Source organism: Panthera onca, chromosome B4, assembly GCF_046562875.1.
Source record: "Panthera onca isolate mPanOnc1 chromosome B4, mPanOnc1 haplotype 2, whole genome shotgun sequence".
In the NCBI taxonomy this organism is placed as follows: domain Eukaryota; kingdom Metazoa; phylum Chordata; class Mammalia; order Carnivora; family Felidae; genus Panthera; species Panthera onca.
The window spans coordinates 137,485,004-137,503,650 of record NC_138345.1 but is presented as its reverse complement, the minus strand read 5'-3'; the positions used below and the strand labels follow the sequence as shown (position 1 = coordinate 137,503,650).

The following is an 18,647-nucleotide window of genomic DNA, read 5'->3' as shown; positions in this document are numbered from 1 at the left end:
ACCGCAATGCTGGCCGGGGAAATACTTGAAATACTTCTGTCCTTTGCGGTAACCAGATACTCCCCCGAAACGCCAGTCCCAGCCCCCTCCTGGCGACACACCCCATACCTAAAAGGCCCCTGCTGGCCGGGCCTCGGCCTCCCAGGGCCGCGCCCCAGCTATGCGTGGCATGCGTGCCGAGGCGGAGACGCCCGCGCCCTGCTGTTTGCTCACTGTTTTGGAAGCGGTTCACGTCGGGGCCAGCGCAGCCCATGCAGGCGGAATGGCATGTGACGAGATCCTGAGCGGAAAGAGACCGAGACGCTTCCGAGGAAGTAAACACCAGCACGGGTTGAGCGCCAAGAAGCGAGGGCTGAGGGACAGCGGCAGCGAGAACGGAGGCGGTAACTGACGCTTGCGGAGGATCCACCGGGAGCACCTCCTCTGACCCCCGCGACAACCTGGGAGGCAGGTATTGACATCTATGCCTTTTACACGGGGCAAACCAGAACCCCATCACACAGCCCGCCCCGGGGCAAAAGCAGCAGCAGGCGGGTGGCTCTTCCCCAAGGGGGGAATCGAGGCTGATCAAGGTAACAAGTCACAGGAGAAGGAGCCGAAATGAAAGATTTTGCTCCCCGAAAGGATCCCCCCGCCCACCCATCAGCAACCAGAGGGCAATTTTAAGAGCGGGGGGACTTCCGAAGTCTTTAAGCTTTCTAGGCCTCTGCTTTGCCAGAGGAGGGGGCCGGCCTGCTGGTCGGGGCCCAGGGCTCCCGTCCTCTGTCCTCAGGCTCTCAGGGGATCTGGCCTTCCCTTCGAGTCCTATCACCTGATCCCTGGCTGAGCACGGGACGCGCTGTTCCTCCAACACCTCAAAGGCAGAGTAGCCACGAAGATTAAGGAAGATAAGGTGTGTAATGTGCCTGCGCCCCTCACTTACACAGTGATTCAACGATTCCTGGCTCAAAGATGGCCGAGCTGTGGCCGGGGATCGCCAACACCGAGAGAAGGACAAAAAAAAAAATACAAAGGAAACGATGAACCAAGAACTTCAAAACTGAACAGAGTTAACATTACGATCCAAAAGACGCAAGATCTAGAATTCCAAGTACACAGTCATTCCCATACGTACAAACACTGAAAAAGGACTAAAAAAAGTCAAGTGTTTGTCTAAAGCAGCCTGCATGTACACGATGACTATTTTTCTTTCCACTTTCCTGAGTTTTTAAAAATTACTCTGTAACAAGTTATGGAAAATGGTTACAGTGAAAAGTTAGATCCTCATTTTTAATCTTAAATCACAATTTAAAATGCCCTTTATATTTTCACTGAGTATTTTAGAATGTTAACAGCCAAATCTTTGTAAAATTGCTCACACACACACACACACACACACACACACACACACACACACGCCAACAATATAAGTTGGTCTGGAAGCCAACTGACCTAACAATTCATCAGGCAGCTAAAAATTAGCACTCTGAATCAGAACACGATTCCAGGAAGGAAAAGGTTTAAAGGTGTCCTAGCGGCAAGAAAAGAAACCCCAGACAAGTACAAATGGCCGTTTACTTTGACCAAACAGCTTATCAACTGATCTGTGTAAATATTGCAAATGTTACAAAGCCCCTCAAAAATCCCAACATTATTTTTACAGATTAGAAAATAAAGGCCAAAAACAACACCAATAACTCAATTAAAATAACTCATGCTTGTGTTTACATAAAATTTGATGAGCATAATATATTCGTCACACCACTGCAATTATTCTCTGAAAATAATACTCTAAATATTATTTTGACAATGTAATTACAGTTTTTACCTCAAGAGTGGTAACAAAAAGCTGGCACAGATACCCTGCTAAAAATCCACAAAAAGACGATTCTCACAGAGAAACAGTCACAACACAGTATGGGCGCTTTATTAAGAACCAGAATACTTCTGGGGCGCCTGGGTGGCTCAGTCAGTGGAGCGTCAAACTTCGGCTCAGGTCATGATCTCACGGTCCGTGGGTTTGAGCCCCGCGTCGGGCTCTGTGCGGACAGCTCAGAGCCTGGAGCCTGCTTCGGAGTCTGTGTCTCCCTCTCTCTCTGTGCCTCCCACTCTCACACTCTGTCTCTCAAAAATAAGTAAACATTAAAAAATTTTAAAAAAAAAGAAAGAACCAGAATACTTTTTACAAGGCTTATGTTACGCTTGAACTAACGTACTACAAAACTTCTTTAAGTTTCATTGTTGAGTCCAAATTTCACTGCTGAATTCCAAATAAATTCAGGAATACCGTGAACTGCCTTTCCCAAGGAGTGAGAAATACCTTTTTGACGTCCCTTCTCCTCCTTGCCTCAGTAATATCCTCCCACTCTGCCTATAAACACACGTGATCCGCCTGAAGCCAACACAACCGGAACTTACAGACCTAAACGCGTGGAGAGACGGTCCACATTCACGGACCAGAAGACTCAGGGTCACGAAGATGGCCAGGTGGCCCCAAATGGATCTACAGATTCACCGCAATTCTCAGTATGCACAATATACAAATAACTCTTGAAATTCACCCACAAAAAAGACAAACAGCCCGATGAACAGCTGGGCAAAGAACCTGAACAGACAATTCCCCAAAGAAGATCTACCAATGGCCAAACCAGGCGCCTAAGAAGGTGCTCGGCATCATTCCTCAAGAGGAAAACGCAAATCGCGATGAGACACCACTGCACAAATGTCAGCATGACTAGAGTCCAAAAAAAATTTAAAAAAGGAAAATAAACGTCGGCAGGGACATGGAGAAACCGGAATGATGTACGTTCTCAGTAAAGACGAAAAACAGTTCAGCCGCTGAGAGAAGTCTGGCAGTTCCTTGACAATTTAAATATAAAACTGCCCCAGAAATTCTTCCTGATACACTCAAGGAACAGAGAACGGTACTCGGATGGGACACATCCGCGCCTGCTCAGAGCAGCACCGACCCGAACAGCCAAACGGTGGAGACGACCCCACGTCCGGCACTGAGTGAACAGACAAACTGTGCTACGTGCACACGACGGAACGTCGTTCAGTCATCTGAAACAATAAAGTGCTGACACAGGCTACGACGGGGATAAACTCTGGACAACATTCTGCTGAGTGAAAGAAGCCAAAGAAGGTCCAATAATCCTGATTCCACTCCCAGGAGAAATCCAGAAGAGGTAATCCCGCAGAGACAGAACGCAGACCAGCGGCAGCCAGGGCTCAGGGGAGGGGAGGCGGAAAGCAGCAGCTCAGGGGGCACAGGGTCGCCTTTCGGGATCGTGAAAGTATGTGCAATCTGAGCCGGTGGGGGCACAACACGGCGACTGCCCCAAGTGCCGCTCAACGGTTCACCCGCGAGTGCTTACCCGTGTGCCCGTGAGTCTCACGTCAGTAAGAAACGTATCACTTAATGAAACTAACACAAACGCAGCTGCCAAGGGGCCCTCGGGTGGCTCAGTCGTTAGGCGCCCGACTTCGGCTCAGGTCGTGCTCTCGCGGTTTGTGGGTTCGAGCCCCGCGTCGGGCTCTGTGCCGACCGCTCGGGGCCTGGAGCCTGCTTCGGATTCTGTGTCTCCCTCCCTCTCTGCCCCTCTCCCGCTCATACTCTCTCTCTCTCTCTCTCTCAAAAATAATTAAATGTTAAAAAAAAAATTAAAAAAACAAAAACAAATACAGCCGCCAACCCGGCAAACAACTCTGAACACACCAACACAACACAACACAGGTGTCTGAAGATCTGCCCTCTGACTGGCACGTATCAATGAAAAGCCAGGCCACCGACCACACAGCCAATGTATTCATCAACGACAAATCAGGTCATGAAAAGTTTCAGCAATCAGCTCCTGTAAGTTTTTCGTCGGATCGCCTACTTGATTCGGCGAAGAGAAAAATCAGTCCCGTGAAACAGTCTTTGATCACGTGAACACCCTACAGCAAGTCTCCCGTGGCGCGTCTGGGGTAGAGCGGAGGGGCCCCTGGAGCCCGGGGAAGACAGGAGGGCGCCTGATGTGCTGCCGTAAGGATGGGGAGCGGCGGGCGAGGGGCCGTTTCGGGAGCAGCGCTGCTGCGCGGGGGCGTGGGGATGGGGCTCGACGCCCCCGCGGCGGGCCGCTGGCTCTGCCAGTTACTCAGTCACAGCGTGCGCGCCCTGCCTCCCCGGGGTGTCTCATGCAGGAATCCATCCAGGGAAACCCACGTCCGCCCGCTTCGGTGCTGCCAGGGCCCCACTATCCACCACGCCAGGAGGTCTCAGTAATTATGGAACGCGGTCCACTCCGAACTCCCCTTCTCGCGCCACACGCAGGCTTCAAAACCAGAGGCTTTTCCACGCAACAGAGCGCAACCTGGATCTCACTGCCGATTTGTCTTCCCCCAACTGGAGCACGGAGGCTTCCGTTTCGCCATAAAATGAAGCTACAAAAAGACCGTTAAGCACAGAACGTCTTCAAAATGCCCTCCAACTAAATCCTACACCCTATCGGTTTCTCGAGAATACCTGAGAAATTAGAGCTGTTCAAAAAAACGCAGAGCAAACGCTTTGTGTGCAGAGTCTTAGACAATTTAGTTAATTGAAAAGATCACTGCGATTCCCCAAAAGAAGAACTCTCAACCAGGTAGAGACGCAGGAATTTTAACAAAGGCGTTTTAAATGAGAACACTAAGGAATCACAGAACAGGAAGAGAACTGAACTGAGCCAGGCAGCACCTCTGACAGCTAATTTAGCCCCCTGTGCTCTGTGCCTCAGTTTCTCTGCCTGTGAAGAGACTACCCCATCTAGTTCTCTCCTCGACCCCAACGGTAGCACGTATATTACCATGAACATGAAAGGCCTCACTGTTTAGAGTCAGTACAGGCAATGAGAACTAGATGTAAACCAACTTATAAATAACATCATATTCTACAAATTGCTGGAGATTGCTCCTTTATTATTTTTTTTTAAGTTTATTTATTTTGAGAGAGACAGAGCACGCATGTGCGTGTGTGGGGAAGTGGCGGGGGGGGGGGGGGAGGACGGGGGCGGCGGGGAGGGAGAGATAATGAATCCCAAGCAGGCTCCACGTGCTATCAGAAGAGCCAGACTCAGGGCTCTGATCATGACCTAAGCCAAGATCGAGTCAGATGCTTAACCAACTGAGCCACCCAGGCACCTGTGGGGATTTCTCCTTTAGAGGACGTATTTATTGAATTATCAGAAAGAATTTGTTCACTCCACGATCTAGTAAATCTTATAAGCTGAACATTTACATTAAGATTTTATTATTAAATGACTTGGGTTTGCCCAGAAGCGTTCCGAGGCCTTGGATAGAGATCATATGTTAAAATTCTGTTTTCTTACAGGATATTACAGTAATGATCCCTGTCCAAAGAAGATGTATAGATGCTAATACCTTAAGAACCAGAAACATTCAAAAAAGTCTAGAAAAGCTTCCTGGTCTTCAAATCAAGAGGCTTGATTTCTCTCCTAATCCCTTATCAACAGCTATCCAACAATCAGAGAGCTACCCTCCCTCAGTCATGCCAGGTATTTGACTTAGGTAACATATTTAGCACCGGACCCCCTCCACTGCACTGTAAACACGCTGAGGCAAAGATTTTCTGCCTGCTTTGGTCACTGTTCAGAGCACACTCAGCACCAAGAACAGGCATGCCACCTTCACACATCCTGAGAGACACCATTACTTGGCGAGGCCACCATAACGAAGCACCACAGAGCAGGTGGCTGAAGCAACGGGAATTTATTTTCTAAATTCAGAGGCTAGAAGTCCAAGGTCGTGGTGTGGGCAGGGCTGGTTCCTTCTGAATCCCCCTCCTGGGCTTGCAGATGGCTGTCCCCTCCCCGTGTCCTCGCGTGGTCATCGTCTCTCTGCGTGTCTGTGTTCTGACCTCCTCTTCTTACAAGGACACCAGTCATAATGGATTACTTATCTTACCTTCTTTATCTCTTCAAAGGCCTGGTCTCCAAATATAGCCACATTCTGAAGCGCTACAGGGTGGGGACTCCGCCATGTGGATCTGGGGACAGGTCGGGGGGGAAGGGGGGCGCAGTTCAGCCCACAACAGAGGGAGGAAAGGAAGCCGTTGCCACTTTTTTATGGAAATTCACTAACATCACTAAGTAAGTTTCTCTGTATCATGAAACACGACACATTTGCTTTAATGAACGACGTAACAACACTCCAAGTTGTAGTTTTTAAACCCGTTTCAAAGACACAAATAACCCGTGAATCATACTGCAAGTTACCTGTCAACAGGGATTCCTGTTCCACCCGCAGTTCACGGAAAAGAAGAATCAAATCGACAGCAACGCCAATTGTATCCAAGTTCCTGTAAAGGGTTTTTAAAAAAAGACAAAGTTAAACACGTTGATTTTCTTAAACCTGCATTTCAAATGATGAGCCAGGGAAGGGCGCCGTGAGCACTGGCTAACGGTTCCTGCACTGAACAGAATCGTGGCCCTGAGCTGTCCGCGTCATAACCTCCAAGCCTGTGGACGCGCTACCTTATGTGGCAAAGGGGACTCCAGGTTGTGAGGAGATTCGGGATCTTGAGATGGGCAGATTATCCTGGATTAACCGGGTGGGCCCGATGTGGTCACGAGGGTTCTTGAAAGCAGAATACTAGAGGGTCAGAGTCCAGGAAGGGGCCGCGAGCCCGGGGAACACAGGCAGCCTCTAGAAGCTGGGGAAGGCCAGGAGAAGGATTCTCCCCGGGAGCCTCCAGAGGGAACTCAGCCTCCTGAACTCCTACACCAGAGGGTAACAGATCCGTGTTGTGTGAACGCCACTCAGCGGTGGGTAATCCGTCAGAGCAGCAGCAGGAAACTAATGCGGATCTGGGAGCAGAAGCAGAGGTGCGCCGTGAAGAAACATCTGAACAGTGGGCGCGGCTGTGGGACCGGGGACCGGGACCGGGGACCGGGACCGGGCCGGGGCGGGCAGAACTGGGAGGCGCAGGATGAAAAGCTCTGATGCCACGGGTAGGTGTGTGGACACTGAAGGGACCGCCGGTGAGGGCTCAGGAGGAAGTGAGGGAGCGATCATCGGAAACCGGGGAAAGGGGGCCCTTCCTCCACAGGGGAAGAAGCTTAGCAAACTGAGGAACCTGGACATTCGGCTGAGCACGTTTCCAAGCGACATGCTGGACGTGTGATCTGACTGCTTCTTGCTGCGTATAATAGTGACGCCAAGGGGAGAAATAAAGGAGGTGGAAAGGGAACCAGGTCTTGCTTCAGGAAACTGTCAGTCTAGCCAGACTGCAAAAGATGCTACAACTGGGACAGACTGTCAAGAAAAGTGTGCTCTGGAGGGAGCCAAACCTTTCCGGACAACCTTTTGCTCATGACTTGGAAGGATCAAAAGGTCAGAGTGTTCAGTCACACGGTGGGGGGAGCTCTCTGAAGAGGTAAGGCTGGGACTCACTCCCCTCCGTCACCACAGCAGGACCCAGGAATAGAGACGGGGTTATCTAGGAAGGCTCTATGGAGGGCCACCTTGTCTGATGGCGTGAATCCCCATGACATACAGGTGAGACCCACAAGGTTGCTGGAAAGGTTCTACTGGTAGAAACTCTGCCAGCGTGGACAAAATGCACCGAGAAAGGATGAAATCAGACTCCCCAAATTCTCCAGGCAGGAAGTAGGCTGATCCAACTACTCAGGGGCAAACGTGTGCTACCCTTCAAGAAAAAGGAAGGGTGATGCTGAGGGGAGGGCCGGGGGCACAGCCTCAAGCCACAGAAGATTCTTCCCAGGCCCTGAAACCTGAGTTTGCCCAACGGAATTCTGAAATTGCTTGGGATCAGTAATTCCTCTTTTCCTTCAATTTTCTCCTCTCTCAAAGGATAATGTCTAAAACTGTTACCTTAGGCTTTGGGGAGCAGATAACTTGTCTTTGGGGAGCAGATAACTTGTCTAGCTTCACATGTGCACAAAGAGAAATTCTGCCCCAGGATGGAGCGCGTCCAGAGTCGGACCCATAAGTAATTTTTACATGACTGGATACTGAGATTTGGAACTTCTCAGTTGATGACTTAGATGAGATTCTGTACTTGAGCTGATGCTGTCAGAGTCAAACACGTGGGGACCTCGAGAAGGGATGAATGCTTTCTGCACGTGTAACAGACGTCAATCTTTAGGGGCCAACGGGTGGGCTGTGGTAGGAAAATTATGGCCCTGAGAGGTGTCCACATCCCAAACTCTGGAACCTGTTAATACATTATCTCACATGGCCAAAGGGATGTGGTATAAGAAGAAAAAGACTTTTGGTCTTTGTCCCCAGTTCCTGGCCCAGAGCTCCTAAAACCCCTGGAATTTCTGGTGTGGTCAGGAGTGTCTTCTGTTACTCACGCCAAGCCCCGTTCAACCATACGTGACCTTATGCTGATAAGGTGACTCTTACTGGGTCTCCAGGTAGCTTCACAGGGGGCCTGGCTGCCGGGGAGGGGGGACCAACCAAGTGATCAGGGGCTGTAACTTTCACCCCAACCTCCAGACCTCTGGGGAGGACGGGGTCTGGAGAGCGAGGTTCATCGCCAACAGACAATGATCAAGCCTATGTGAAGGAACCTTCGTAAAAACCCTACTACACGGAAGTTTGGAAACCTTCAGTGTGGCTGGGTGAACACAACAGAACGCCAGCAGGATGCAGATGGGCCCAGGGAGGGCAGAGAGCCCTGTGGCTGCCCACCTGTCCTACACATCTCTTCTGTTTGGCTCTCCGTAAGTTGTATCCTTCATGGTGAACTGGGGACAGGATGTAAAGGCTTCCCTGAGTTCTGTGAGCCTTTATACTGGATTACCATATCTGAGGGGTGTCACGGGAACCTCCAAATTTGTAGTCAGCTAGGCAGAGATGTAGCTCAGGTACCCCGTTCACATCTGAAGCAAGGCCATCTGGTGGGACTGAGTCTTTTAAGTTATGAGATCTGATGCCACTAACTCCAGATAGGTCCAAATAGAACTAAACTGCTGGACCCCCAGCTACTGCCAAAGACTCGAAGTTGGTCAGAAAACACTGCGAGAGACTTTTTCGATGTGATTAAATCAATGGTTTTGAGATGATGAGGTTATCCTGGATTATCTGTGTGGGCATCATGTGATCCTGAGTGCTTACCAGAGGGATACAGGATGGTCAGAGCCAGAAAGAGATACCGGAAGATGCCACAGTGTTGCTTTGAAGACGGGGAGGACGGAGCCAGGAGCCAAGGAAAATGGGCGGGCGGCCTCAGGAAGACAGAAAAACCAGGGAACGGATTCTCTATTAGAGACCCCAGAAGGAGCCAGCCCTGCCGATACCTTCACTTGAGGTCAGTGAGACTGATTTTGGACTTGTGACTCCAGAACTATGAGGCCAACGAATTTCTGTTGTTTGAAGCCAACGGGTTTGCAGTAATTTGTTAGCAGCAAAGGAAACCAACGCAGCTCCCGACCTGCCTCACTTCTCAACAGGAATCAGACCGGAGCCAAGATACTTCCTTCCAGGGCTAGTGGGTACACGGGGAGGGTCCTCCCTCCCTTCCCCAAGGCCAGGGGGTCAGAAAGCCACTGTTCCTTTCTCCTTTACTTGTCAGACCAGGATAGGAAAAGAGGCCGTTCCTGCTCTTGCCTCTATACGGCCAGATGGTCACCGGGCCAATGTGCCCACGGCCTATTTCTACATGGCCAGAGCTCTTGAATTAAAAAAAAGAGAAAGAGAGAAAGAGAAAAGAAAAAAACCTGTAATTTCATGAGATGAAAATTTTACCAAATTCAAATTTAAACGCATCCACGGGCATTCAGTCACGTGTTACCTGTGGCTGCTCTCACACCACGACAGGAGAACTCAGAAACCGGGACAGCGATCACAAAGCCTGAACCATCTCCCTGGCTCTTGAGGGTAAGAGTGTAGCGACCCCCGCAGCAGGGTTTACACCGGCCTGCGGAACTAACTGCTTTGGGTAGTGCTGAGAACTTCCTGAAATTTCACTGGACTCTGATTGTCTGCCTCGCCGTGTTATACACTCCATATGTGCAGAACACAACCTTGGTCTACACAAGGGCAGCGTCCAGACAGAAGATGTAAAAGGCCTGGAGAGCATCACACCTTTTGATTAACTCCTTCATAACTTAACACAAAGCGCCAGAAAACTTCAGCTGCAATCTGAATCCCGACAGGCTCGGAAATTAGCTAAGGTCGACTTTGAAGTCCTTACTAGAATCTTTTGTGTTTCTGACCAGAAAAATGGTTTTTCCAGGAGCTGGTGCCTTAACCGGTCGGAACTTCCCTCGAAGATCAACTGTGAATAATAACACAATCCTAGAAGGAAAGAGGCAGAAAAACGAACACCTTCTAATGTTCATTCTCACTTCACCCCTAAGTGTAAGCTGCGTGCGAGCGGGATCCCACGGCCACGAAGCATAGTGCGGGCTTTGACGGCCCCTCCGGAAGACGGCTGACATTTCATCTGCCATAGTGTTTACTCTTGTAATGTTTGAATTTTTACAGTTTAGGTGTTACTTTTACACTCAGAAAAAGAAAATGAGAATTCATTTCCAAGAAAGACATATCCTCATCCACTTTCATCGTACCACCCCATTCCCGAGCAGGTGCAAAACCCACGGACGCAGCACACTTGCAGTCTGCAGGAGTAAGCTCACAGGACACTCCTGACGGCCTGTGTGGGAGACACGGCCCGCCCTGCTCAGGGACGCCGAGGCTCTCGTTCAGGGTCCCGTGGCTGTTTAAGGGACGGAGCAATCACACACAACAGGGTCAACGGGTGTCACAGAGCACTTGGGGCAGCTGTGGAGTCACAGAGAAGGTTCCCTGGCTCTGCTGTTCAGACAAGTTCCATACCCCAAGTCACAGTTTCTTCTCTGTTAAGAATGGAAAAATAGTAGCATGCTATTTCTTGGGTTTGTTCTAAAAATAAATCAAGATCCTGCAGGTCAAGCCCTTGGGACAAAGCCTGGGCGTAGGGCAGGCCCACCGAAGGCTCGCTTCCTTCCCCACGAGGCTGGCAAAGCACGGGATGAGTCTGCCTGCCCACAGTCAGAGTCTCCGTCCCAAGGCTCTCCTATTCCTCCCCCATCACGCAGGAGGGCCTCTCTGCCAGGAAATGGACAAAACACACTAGTCCCTGCCCACTGCTGCTTAGCACTAACTAGTTATGTTTTTACATGGTAACTATTATTAGCGACATTATTATTGTTTCTAGGCATTTATCTGCAGATGGACAGCAGGCTCTGTTTGGTATTAAAGTTACACAACCCTGGCATTTCTCCCCGCTCTCCTTTGATCTTAAAAATCTCATTCATCACATCAAAGCCCCAGGTATAAGACTGTCTAGGCAGCAAAGGGGGTCCCTCAAGTGGCTTCTGGACCAGCCCAACTTTGCCCACCACAGCAGTGACGGAGGCCTGGAGGCTCTGTCTACATTCAATTCCAGGAAAGGAAGCTGAGCGTGCTCTTTGTGGCTTCTGACTTCATCTCAAGAAAAAACGTGTAATAAAAAGCAGATTCCATTAAGTCAGAGGAAAGGTGCTCAGTTCTGGGAAGAGAGAGTAAGTAGCAGGCAAAGAATAAGAACAGTGCCTGGCAATTCTCTTGCTCATCTTCTTAACTACTTTAAAAAATGTGCACCTTAGGGGCACCTGAGGGGCTCAGTCGGTTGGGCGTCCGACTTCGGCTCAGGTCGTGATCTCACGGTTTGTGAGTTCAAGCCCCGCGTCGGGCCCTGTGCTGACAGCTCAGAGCCTGGAGCCTGCTTTGGATCCTGTCTCCCTCTCTCTGTCCCTCCCCTGCTCATGCTCTGTCTCTCTCTCAAAATAAATAAGCATTAAAAAAAAATTAAGAAATGGGGCGCCTGGGTGGCTCAGTCGGTTAAGCATCCAACTTCAGCTCAGGTCATGATCTCAGTCCATGAGTTTGAGCCCTGCTGACAGCTCAGAGCCTGGAGCCTGCTTCGGATTCTGTGTCTCCCTCTCTCTCTGTCCCTCCCCCGCTCATGCTCTGTCTCTCTCTCTCTCTCTCTGTCAAAAATAAACATACATTAAAAAAAATTTTTTTTAAATGTGCACCTTATAAAATGGGTGGAAAGAGTTTCCAACCTTGCACAATCTTAAGGAAATCTTAAGACAGGTGATCTCAGAAACGTACAAGACATGCTCCTTGTTCAAAGCAAACACAAGGGTAATGAATTAAAAGACTAAAACCAAGTAAAACATTTCCAACTAAGAAAAGTGAGGTCCAGAACGGCATATGCCTTTAGAAAGGCAGAATCTAGGATCAGAGAATCAAAATTAGGTTAAAATCACTGTGCTACATAACTATAACCAAATCATAACACATTAGAAACATAGTAAAACCTTGGTTTGCGAGCATAATTCGTTCTGGAAACATGCTTGTAATCCAAAGCAATTGTATACCAAAGCTAACTTCCCCGTGAGAAATAACGGAAACTCAGATGATTCATTCCATGACCCAAAAATATGCCTATAAAAATGATTACAATACTGTAATATAATACAAAATAATTTAAAAAACATAAAATATAAAGACAAACAAGTTAACCTGCACTGACCTTGGAAAACCTTCGTGGCTGGTGTGAGGGAGACCAGAGAGAGGAGGGTTACTGTGCAGGACGACTGTCACTATCACTAACGGAATCGCTGCTGTCACTGGCTCAGTGGAATCTTCTTCTGCCTGGGGGCCACTGCAGATGCTCGCAGCGATGTAGGCTACAGTGCAGTATTAATAAACTCTTGTCATGTACCGTATTTAATGTACCTGGCAATAAGGCAGCAGGGGAAAGGGTCTGTAACTGCAGGCAGCCTGAGCTAGAAGGAAGCAAAGCATTTCTAAGCTCAATCTTGTCCGGAAAAGCAAAGGACTATCCACAGGTGCTTTGAAGTGACCAAAAAAAAAAAAAAAAAAAAAAAAAACCACTAGTGTCAGCTGTGGGCACCTTCCAACGTCCTGAAAAATCACTGATTTCTGCCAAACACCGCGGCCTGAGACTGAGCATCTGAGCACGGGAGACGATCACCCACAGTCCCTCCGTGAGCAAGAGAGAGAAGAAACACTGGCTCAGTTGTGATCACGTGACGTCTGGCATCACGTAGTATTCATATTGCAAGACATCGCTCATTTATCAATTAAAAACGTATCGGAAAGGTTTGCTGGTCTTGCGGAACCCTCACACGAGTTACTCGCGATCGAAGGTTTTACTGTATAAATCACAAACTGAAATAACCCCCAAGGTTAAAAACATTCTATCCTATGTCGTGCCATCTATGTGCTCATCTAAAAGCCTCTAACGGCAAAGCCTGCAGAGCACCTCTCCCCTGGAGACGTAAAAACAGAGCCTCGCGGTAACGCTGGTTAGCACTGCGACACCAACGCTGTTTCTCGCCGATAAACCCGCACGACGGAACAAGTGTGCACATACACAAAGAGTACTACCTGATGGAATTCTGGTTCACGGAACACTCTATGCAGGCATTTCGGAGACACCGGAAGCATTCTGTTATCAGCTGCAGACTGGAAGTGAGATGTTCCACTTGGGAGGGGTCTCTGCAGGCCAGCTCAACAGCATGAGAAGATTTCTTCAAGATGTCCAGGACTCTTTGGAAGATAGTCCTGGGTGCCGTTTCTCTGAAAAAGGAGGGAACTGTTACAAACCAGAGGGAAAAAAAAAGTCTAATTTCCAAATGTCGTCTCCAGAATACGGTTTATACTCCTATCTGTGGGGAGCCGGGCTCGGCCTGTCTGTCCCAGCTCCTTGGCTTGCAACACAAAACAAAAGAGCTACATCTATGGAGTGCTGAGCCAGGTACCATTCTTAGCAACTTCTTCGTGTATTATTTAGTAAAAACCCAACTGAAGAAGAGGGGAGTTGAAGTAACTTGCTCATATAACTCGGCTAATAACGGGCAGAGCCACATTTCCAATAGGAGTCGGACTCGAGTACTCCCACAGCCCAAAGACCGGTGACGGGGGATGGTCTACGCCTGTAGATCTGTCCTTAATCAAAACAGAATATCTACATTTTATGTTCTAGAAAGAGAATATAACCACGTCTGCTGTCACCCAATAAATACTAAAGTACAATTATGAGAAACAGTCTTCATGAAGCTGCCAGGGAGGCCAACGCGTTATCCACTCCCTAGATACAGAGAAGCCAGCAACAGCACATGGTCTGAGCTGGAATATTCCACTGCAGGTGAGAGGCAGAGAGAAAGAGGAGGAGGAGGAGGAGGAGGAGGGAGGGCGGGAGACGGAGAAACACGGAGAGAGAAACAGAGATAAAGAGAGAGGTGGGAGGAGAGGTGGGAGGAGAGGGGGAGAGGGCGGGGGGTGAGGGCACCGTCCACCCGCCCCGAGTGCGTGCCCAGGGGAGAAAATGAGCCCGTGGCCGTTCCCTGGGGGCTTCTCCGTTCCCACATGCCTCTCACTCGGGAAGCATGGCCTGCAGGGGCTACCGTTACAGAGCTACGGAGATAAGAATTTGTGGCGCAACGTGGCACCGAAATGCAAGCCAACTTCCTCATTCCGTGAGTCTCCTAAAGAAGCAGCAATCTGTTCTCATGTTAGAAGAAAAACTGCTGTGCTGGGCGATTTGAGACATTCTCGCAGATTCTTTCTGACCATGAGAATTTTCGCCTTTGGCCCTGTTGTAGAGGCCCAGCACCCTCCTTTCTTCCTCGCTCCGCGCCAGATTATCAGATTATCAGGGGAGCGCGCGCTGAGGCAGAACCGCGGACACGGAACCACCACGGTCACGGCGCCGGTGCTGGCGGGGTCCCTCCACACGTCTGCCCCCCTCCCAGAGGAGACACTTCCCTCCCTGAGTCCTGTGCTTCCACTGGTGGGTTTTTACCGCACGGACAGATAACATAAATCACACTGTTTACCGGTGACTGAGTGAGTGACCAAATAAACGACGTGCAAGTCCAAGGGTACAGTATTTATCCTGCCTCAATGACCGTAAGAAACAATTATGCGCGTGAGCCATTTTCAGTGACGATTTGCCATAAAAAAGTTCACAGACACTCTCACGACATCTTTAAGGAGCACTAAACACGGTGCAGACGCAAACGTGCTAAGAAAACACGCAAGAGTTCAAAACATTTCGAAGGATGCCAACAGTGATCAGGATTTCCAGAACAAAGATTACATCTAATTATCTGCCCCCACTGCACAAAGCTTCGATGGCATTTATGATTTAATATTACAGTCAAATGAACAGAGAGCTATAACTTGAATGATCAACAGTAATACCTCTTTTTCCTACTAAGAGAGCTGAGAAACATGTATTCACACTTGTGATGAAGAAGCCTCCCTCTGACGGTCCTTTGCAAGCTACCCTCACTCGGGCAACACCTTCCTGCTGCGAACCGTCTCCCCTGATGCCACCCTTTGAAATCCTGACATCTGTTTTACTCAATATTCGTATCGAGCACATCAAAAGCTTTGGACTCAGACTACGGCAGACTAAAAAGCAAAACAGAAAAAAAAGCATTGTTCTTAGGAAAACTGGAGAACTGATATTCCCACCATAGAACAATTAGCAAGTTCATGAACTATCCTATGACTAATTCCCAATGCTACGTGATAATCTGTCATATATGCACCATGACTTTCTCCTTTATTACTCTTCTAATCAAAAGAAAAATGTCTGAGCTGGGGCCAATCATCATATTCCTGAAATCAAAATAACTATTAACAGCTACTAGAGAATAATCACGACAGTGTTCACTCAGCATACAACAATTCACATTCGCAGTATAAAGAGAAAATAATTCGGGCTTGCGATCACGGTCATTTGTTCTCCCCCAGGCTGCCCACCCATGGATTCCTGAAAACAGCAAGCACTGGGCAGCCCTCTTTGTCTGTTCAAACGTATGCCCTCCCAGAATGCACTCTGCACACAACCACCCCCAATTCTCTGCCTGGAAAATCTCGCATCTCCTTATCGAGGCCTTTTGAAAACTCTCAGCCCTGGGGAAACTCCTCCGCTACTCAAGGCGGAGCAGCTCCCATCTCTATGTCCCACTGGAACGCACTCTGTCCATAACGCTGGAATAACACTTACCCACCGTAGAGGATACGCACTTATCCAGTCTAGCTCCCCAGCTAGCCCATAAATCCCAGAAAACAGAGCCTATCCTATTTGTTTCTGCATCCCCAGGGCCCAGAACTGGCATTCACTAATTGCATTTATTCAATTCAAGTGTATAACAGAAAGACTACTTGCACGTTCGGTGGCACCTAACTGCCTCGCACACTTGTACTGAGAACGCGGCCTGAGCCAGACACCAGCCCCGGGACGAGCAATGACATTAGCGCATCCGGCAGCAGCAACTGGAAAAAGGGTACAGAGGCATCGACTCCTCCATTCCCATTAAGAAATCCATATATCCAGAAACTTGAAAAAACATCACATCTTAAGTAAGATGTAGATATCTCACGAGTAACATTTAACAAACATCTAATTTCTTCTCCACTACATGATACAATGGATGAACTTAAAAGCGGGAATGTAACCCGATTAACTGTACTTTAAATTTCTTTAGGGGCACCTGGTTGGCTCAGTCAGTTAAGCATCCAACTTTGGCTCAGGTCATGGTCTCATGGTTCATGGGTTCATGGGTTCATGGGTTCAAGCCCCACATCAGGCTCTGTGCTGACAGCTCAGAGCCTGGAGCCTGATTCACATTCTGTGTCTCCCTCTCTCTCTGCCCCCTCCCCCCGGCTCACACACACACACTCTCTCTCTCTCTCTCTCAAAAATAAACACTAAATTTTGAGAGCAGAGACTATTTGTTAGATGTCTGGCTCCCGAGGTAAAGGGTAGGAGGAAAAAACTCTTCTAGAGCCATATAATAAATATAGACTTTATTCACCATCTTTGCGTACAACGTATTAACAACTTTCATCAGACGTAGACATAAAGAGCTTTTACTCACTAAGAGAAAGACCTATGAAAGCATCTAACAGTCTTCTATACTTCTTCACTTCTCTACGGCCTTTAAAGAAAGCTATTTGGTATTGAGATCCAAAGCAGCCCTAATGTCCTCTATCTTCAAATTCTAAGTTCGCTATCAAGAGAACGCAGTTAAGTTATGTGAAATGATTAACCACAGTGAAATGGCCAACATCAGTCGATCGTTCCCATATTACAAATGTTACTATTAATAATAATTGCTGTCATTTCTGCTTTAACCAAACTAACACAAAATATTCACAGACTTGACAAAGCTTAGCTGCCTTATTCACAGAAGGCAGAAAGTACTTAGGAGGACAATTAAAATTCAACCGTTAGACATTCCTGTTAGATAGGAATGCATACCCTGAAGACAAGGTACCAATGAAATGTTACATTACAGAACAAAAAAAGAAAAAAAAAAGCCTTTGAATTATACAAAAGGTAGAATTTCATCTCCTTCAAGTTTGAACAGATCTGTAGGTTTAATCTTGGCAAGTCCTGTCTGAGTAAAATTAGATAAACCCACCCATGATCGTGCGTCAGAGATTAGATAGGTCTATCACACCGTGTGCACACACATTTTACAGCTAGGGCATCAGGTGGCACCTCCTACAGAAAAGGAAAACCACCGCTCATCACCGCACTGCCCTGCTGAGACTTCCCTGCATTCTCGTATCTCACGTTCAATGACAAACCAGCATGGTAGGTTAGAACCGCGTAAGCACCGTCACTGCGAAAAACCATTCGAATGTGCACAGGTTCTGAGATTAAAGTAAGAATCACTGGTTCTTCTCTAAAACCACAAACGGTGCTCACTGACTTCACCAGGCTGGACTGAACAAAAACAGAAAATAAAAACATCTGCACGTCCTGCCAGAAACAGCTTGGGGGCAAAATTCTGAAATTCATCTTTGCAGACCTCAAAATGCTTTTTCTACCTTTTCCCTCTTCCGTGACATCCAGAACTCTCAAGCTGGCCCTGACAGCCCAGACCAACCCATTTTTCTGTAAAGGGCCAGAGAGTAAATACTTCAGGACCGGAGGGCCCGACGATCTCTTGTCACAGCTTTGCAACTCTGCTGCGGGAGTAAAACCAGCCACAGACAACACCCACGCGAACGACCGTGGCTGGGTGCTAATAAAGTTCTACTTACCAACACTGCAATTTAAAGTTCATGTGATTTTCATGTGCCACAAAATTTATTTTTCCCAACCTTTAAAAAATGTAAAAACCAGAGTCGTCTGGGTGGCTCAGTCGGTTAAGTGTCCAACTCTTGATTTTGGCTCAAGTCGAGATCCCAGGGTTGTGGGATCAAGCCCCTCCACATTAAGTGTGGAGCCTGCTTAAGATCCTCTCTCTCTCTCCTTCTGCCCCTGTCTTCTGTTCACACACCCTCTCTCTCAAAAAAAAAAAAAAAAAAAAAAAAAAAAAAAAAAAAAAAAAAAAAAAAAAAGGTAAAAACCATTCTTAACTCACAGGCCATTAAAAAAAAAAAAGGATACAGACACATGAATGACGGCAGACCAGCCTTGGCCCCCGGATCACAGTTTAGCAACCCTGCTTTAAAGAATCCGAACACATCAGTCCTCCCCCAAAACCCCCAAATCGCAAGCTTCCCCCTTTCCACTGTTCTCAGTACAGTCAAAATTCATCTCGTAAGAATCAAATCTCAAAAGCACGATGCCAAGT

The 18,647-nt window shown here is 48.2% G+C and overlaps 1 protein-coding gene across 4 annotated transcripts in view; it reads right to left on the bottom strand.

Moving 5' to 3' along the window:
* The window catches only part of ATXN10 (ataxin 10), a 537,342-nt gene that overhangs the window by 504,909 nt on the left and 13,786 nt on the right, over positions 1-18,647 (bottom strand). For all 4 annotated transcript variants that reach the window (XR_014138018.1, XM_081796279.1, XM_081796280.1 and 1 more), the window contains exons 2-3: positions 13,432-13,623; positions 6,234-6,316 (exon numbers count right to left, since the gene is read on the bottom strand). Coding sequence is in view for 3 of the 4 variants with exons in the window: in XM_081796279.1 (XP_081652405.1) it covers positions 6,234-6,316; positions 13,432-13,623 (275 nt within the window). In the remaining variant the exon portion in view is untranslated. The remainder of the gene's footprint in view (positions 1-6,233; positions 6,317-13,431; positions 13,624-18,647) is intronic.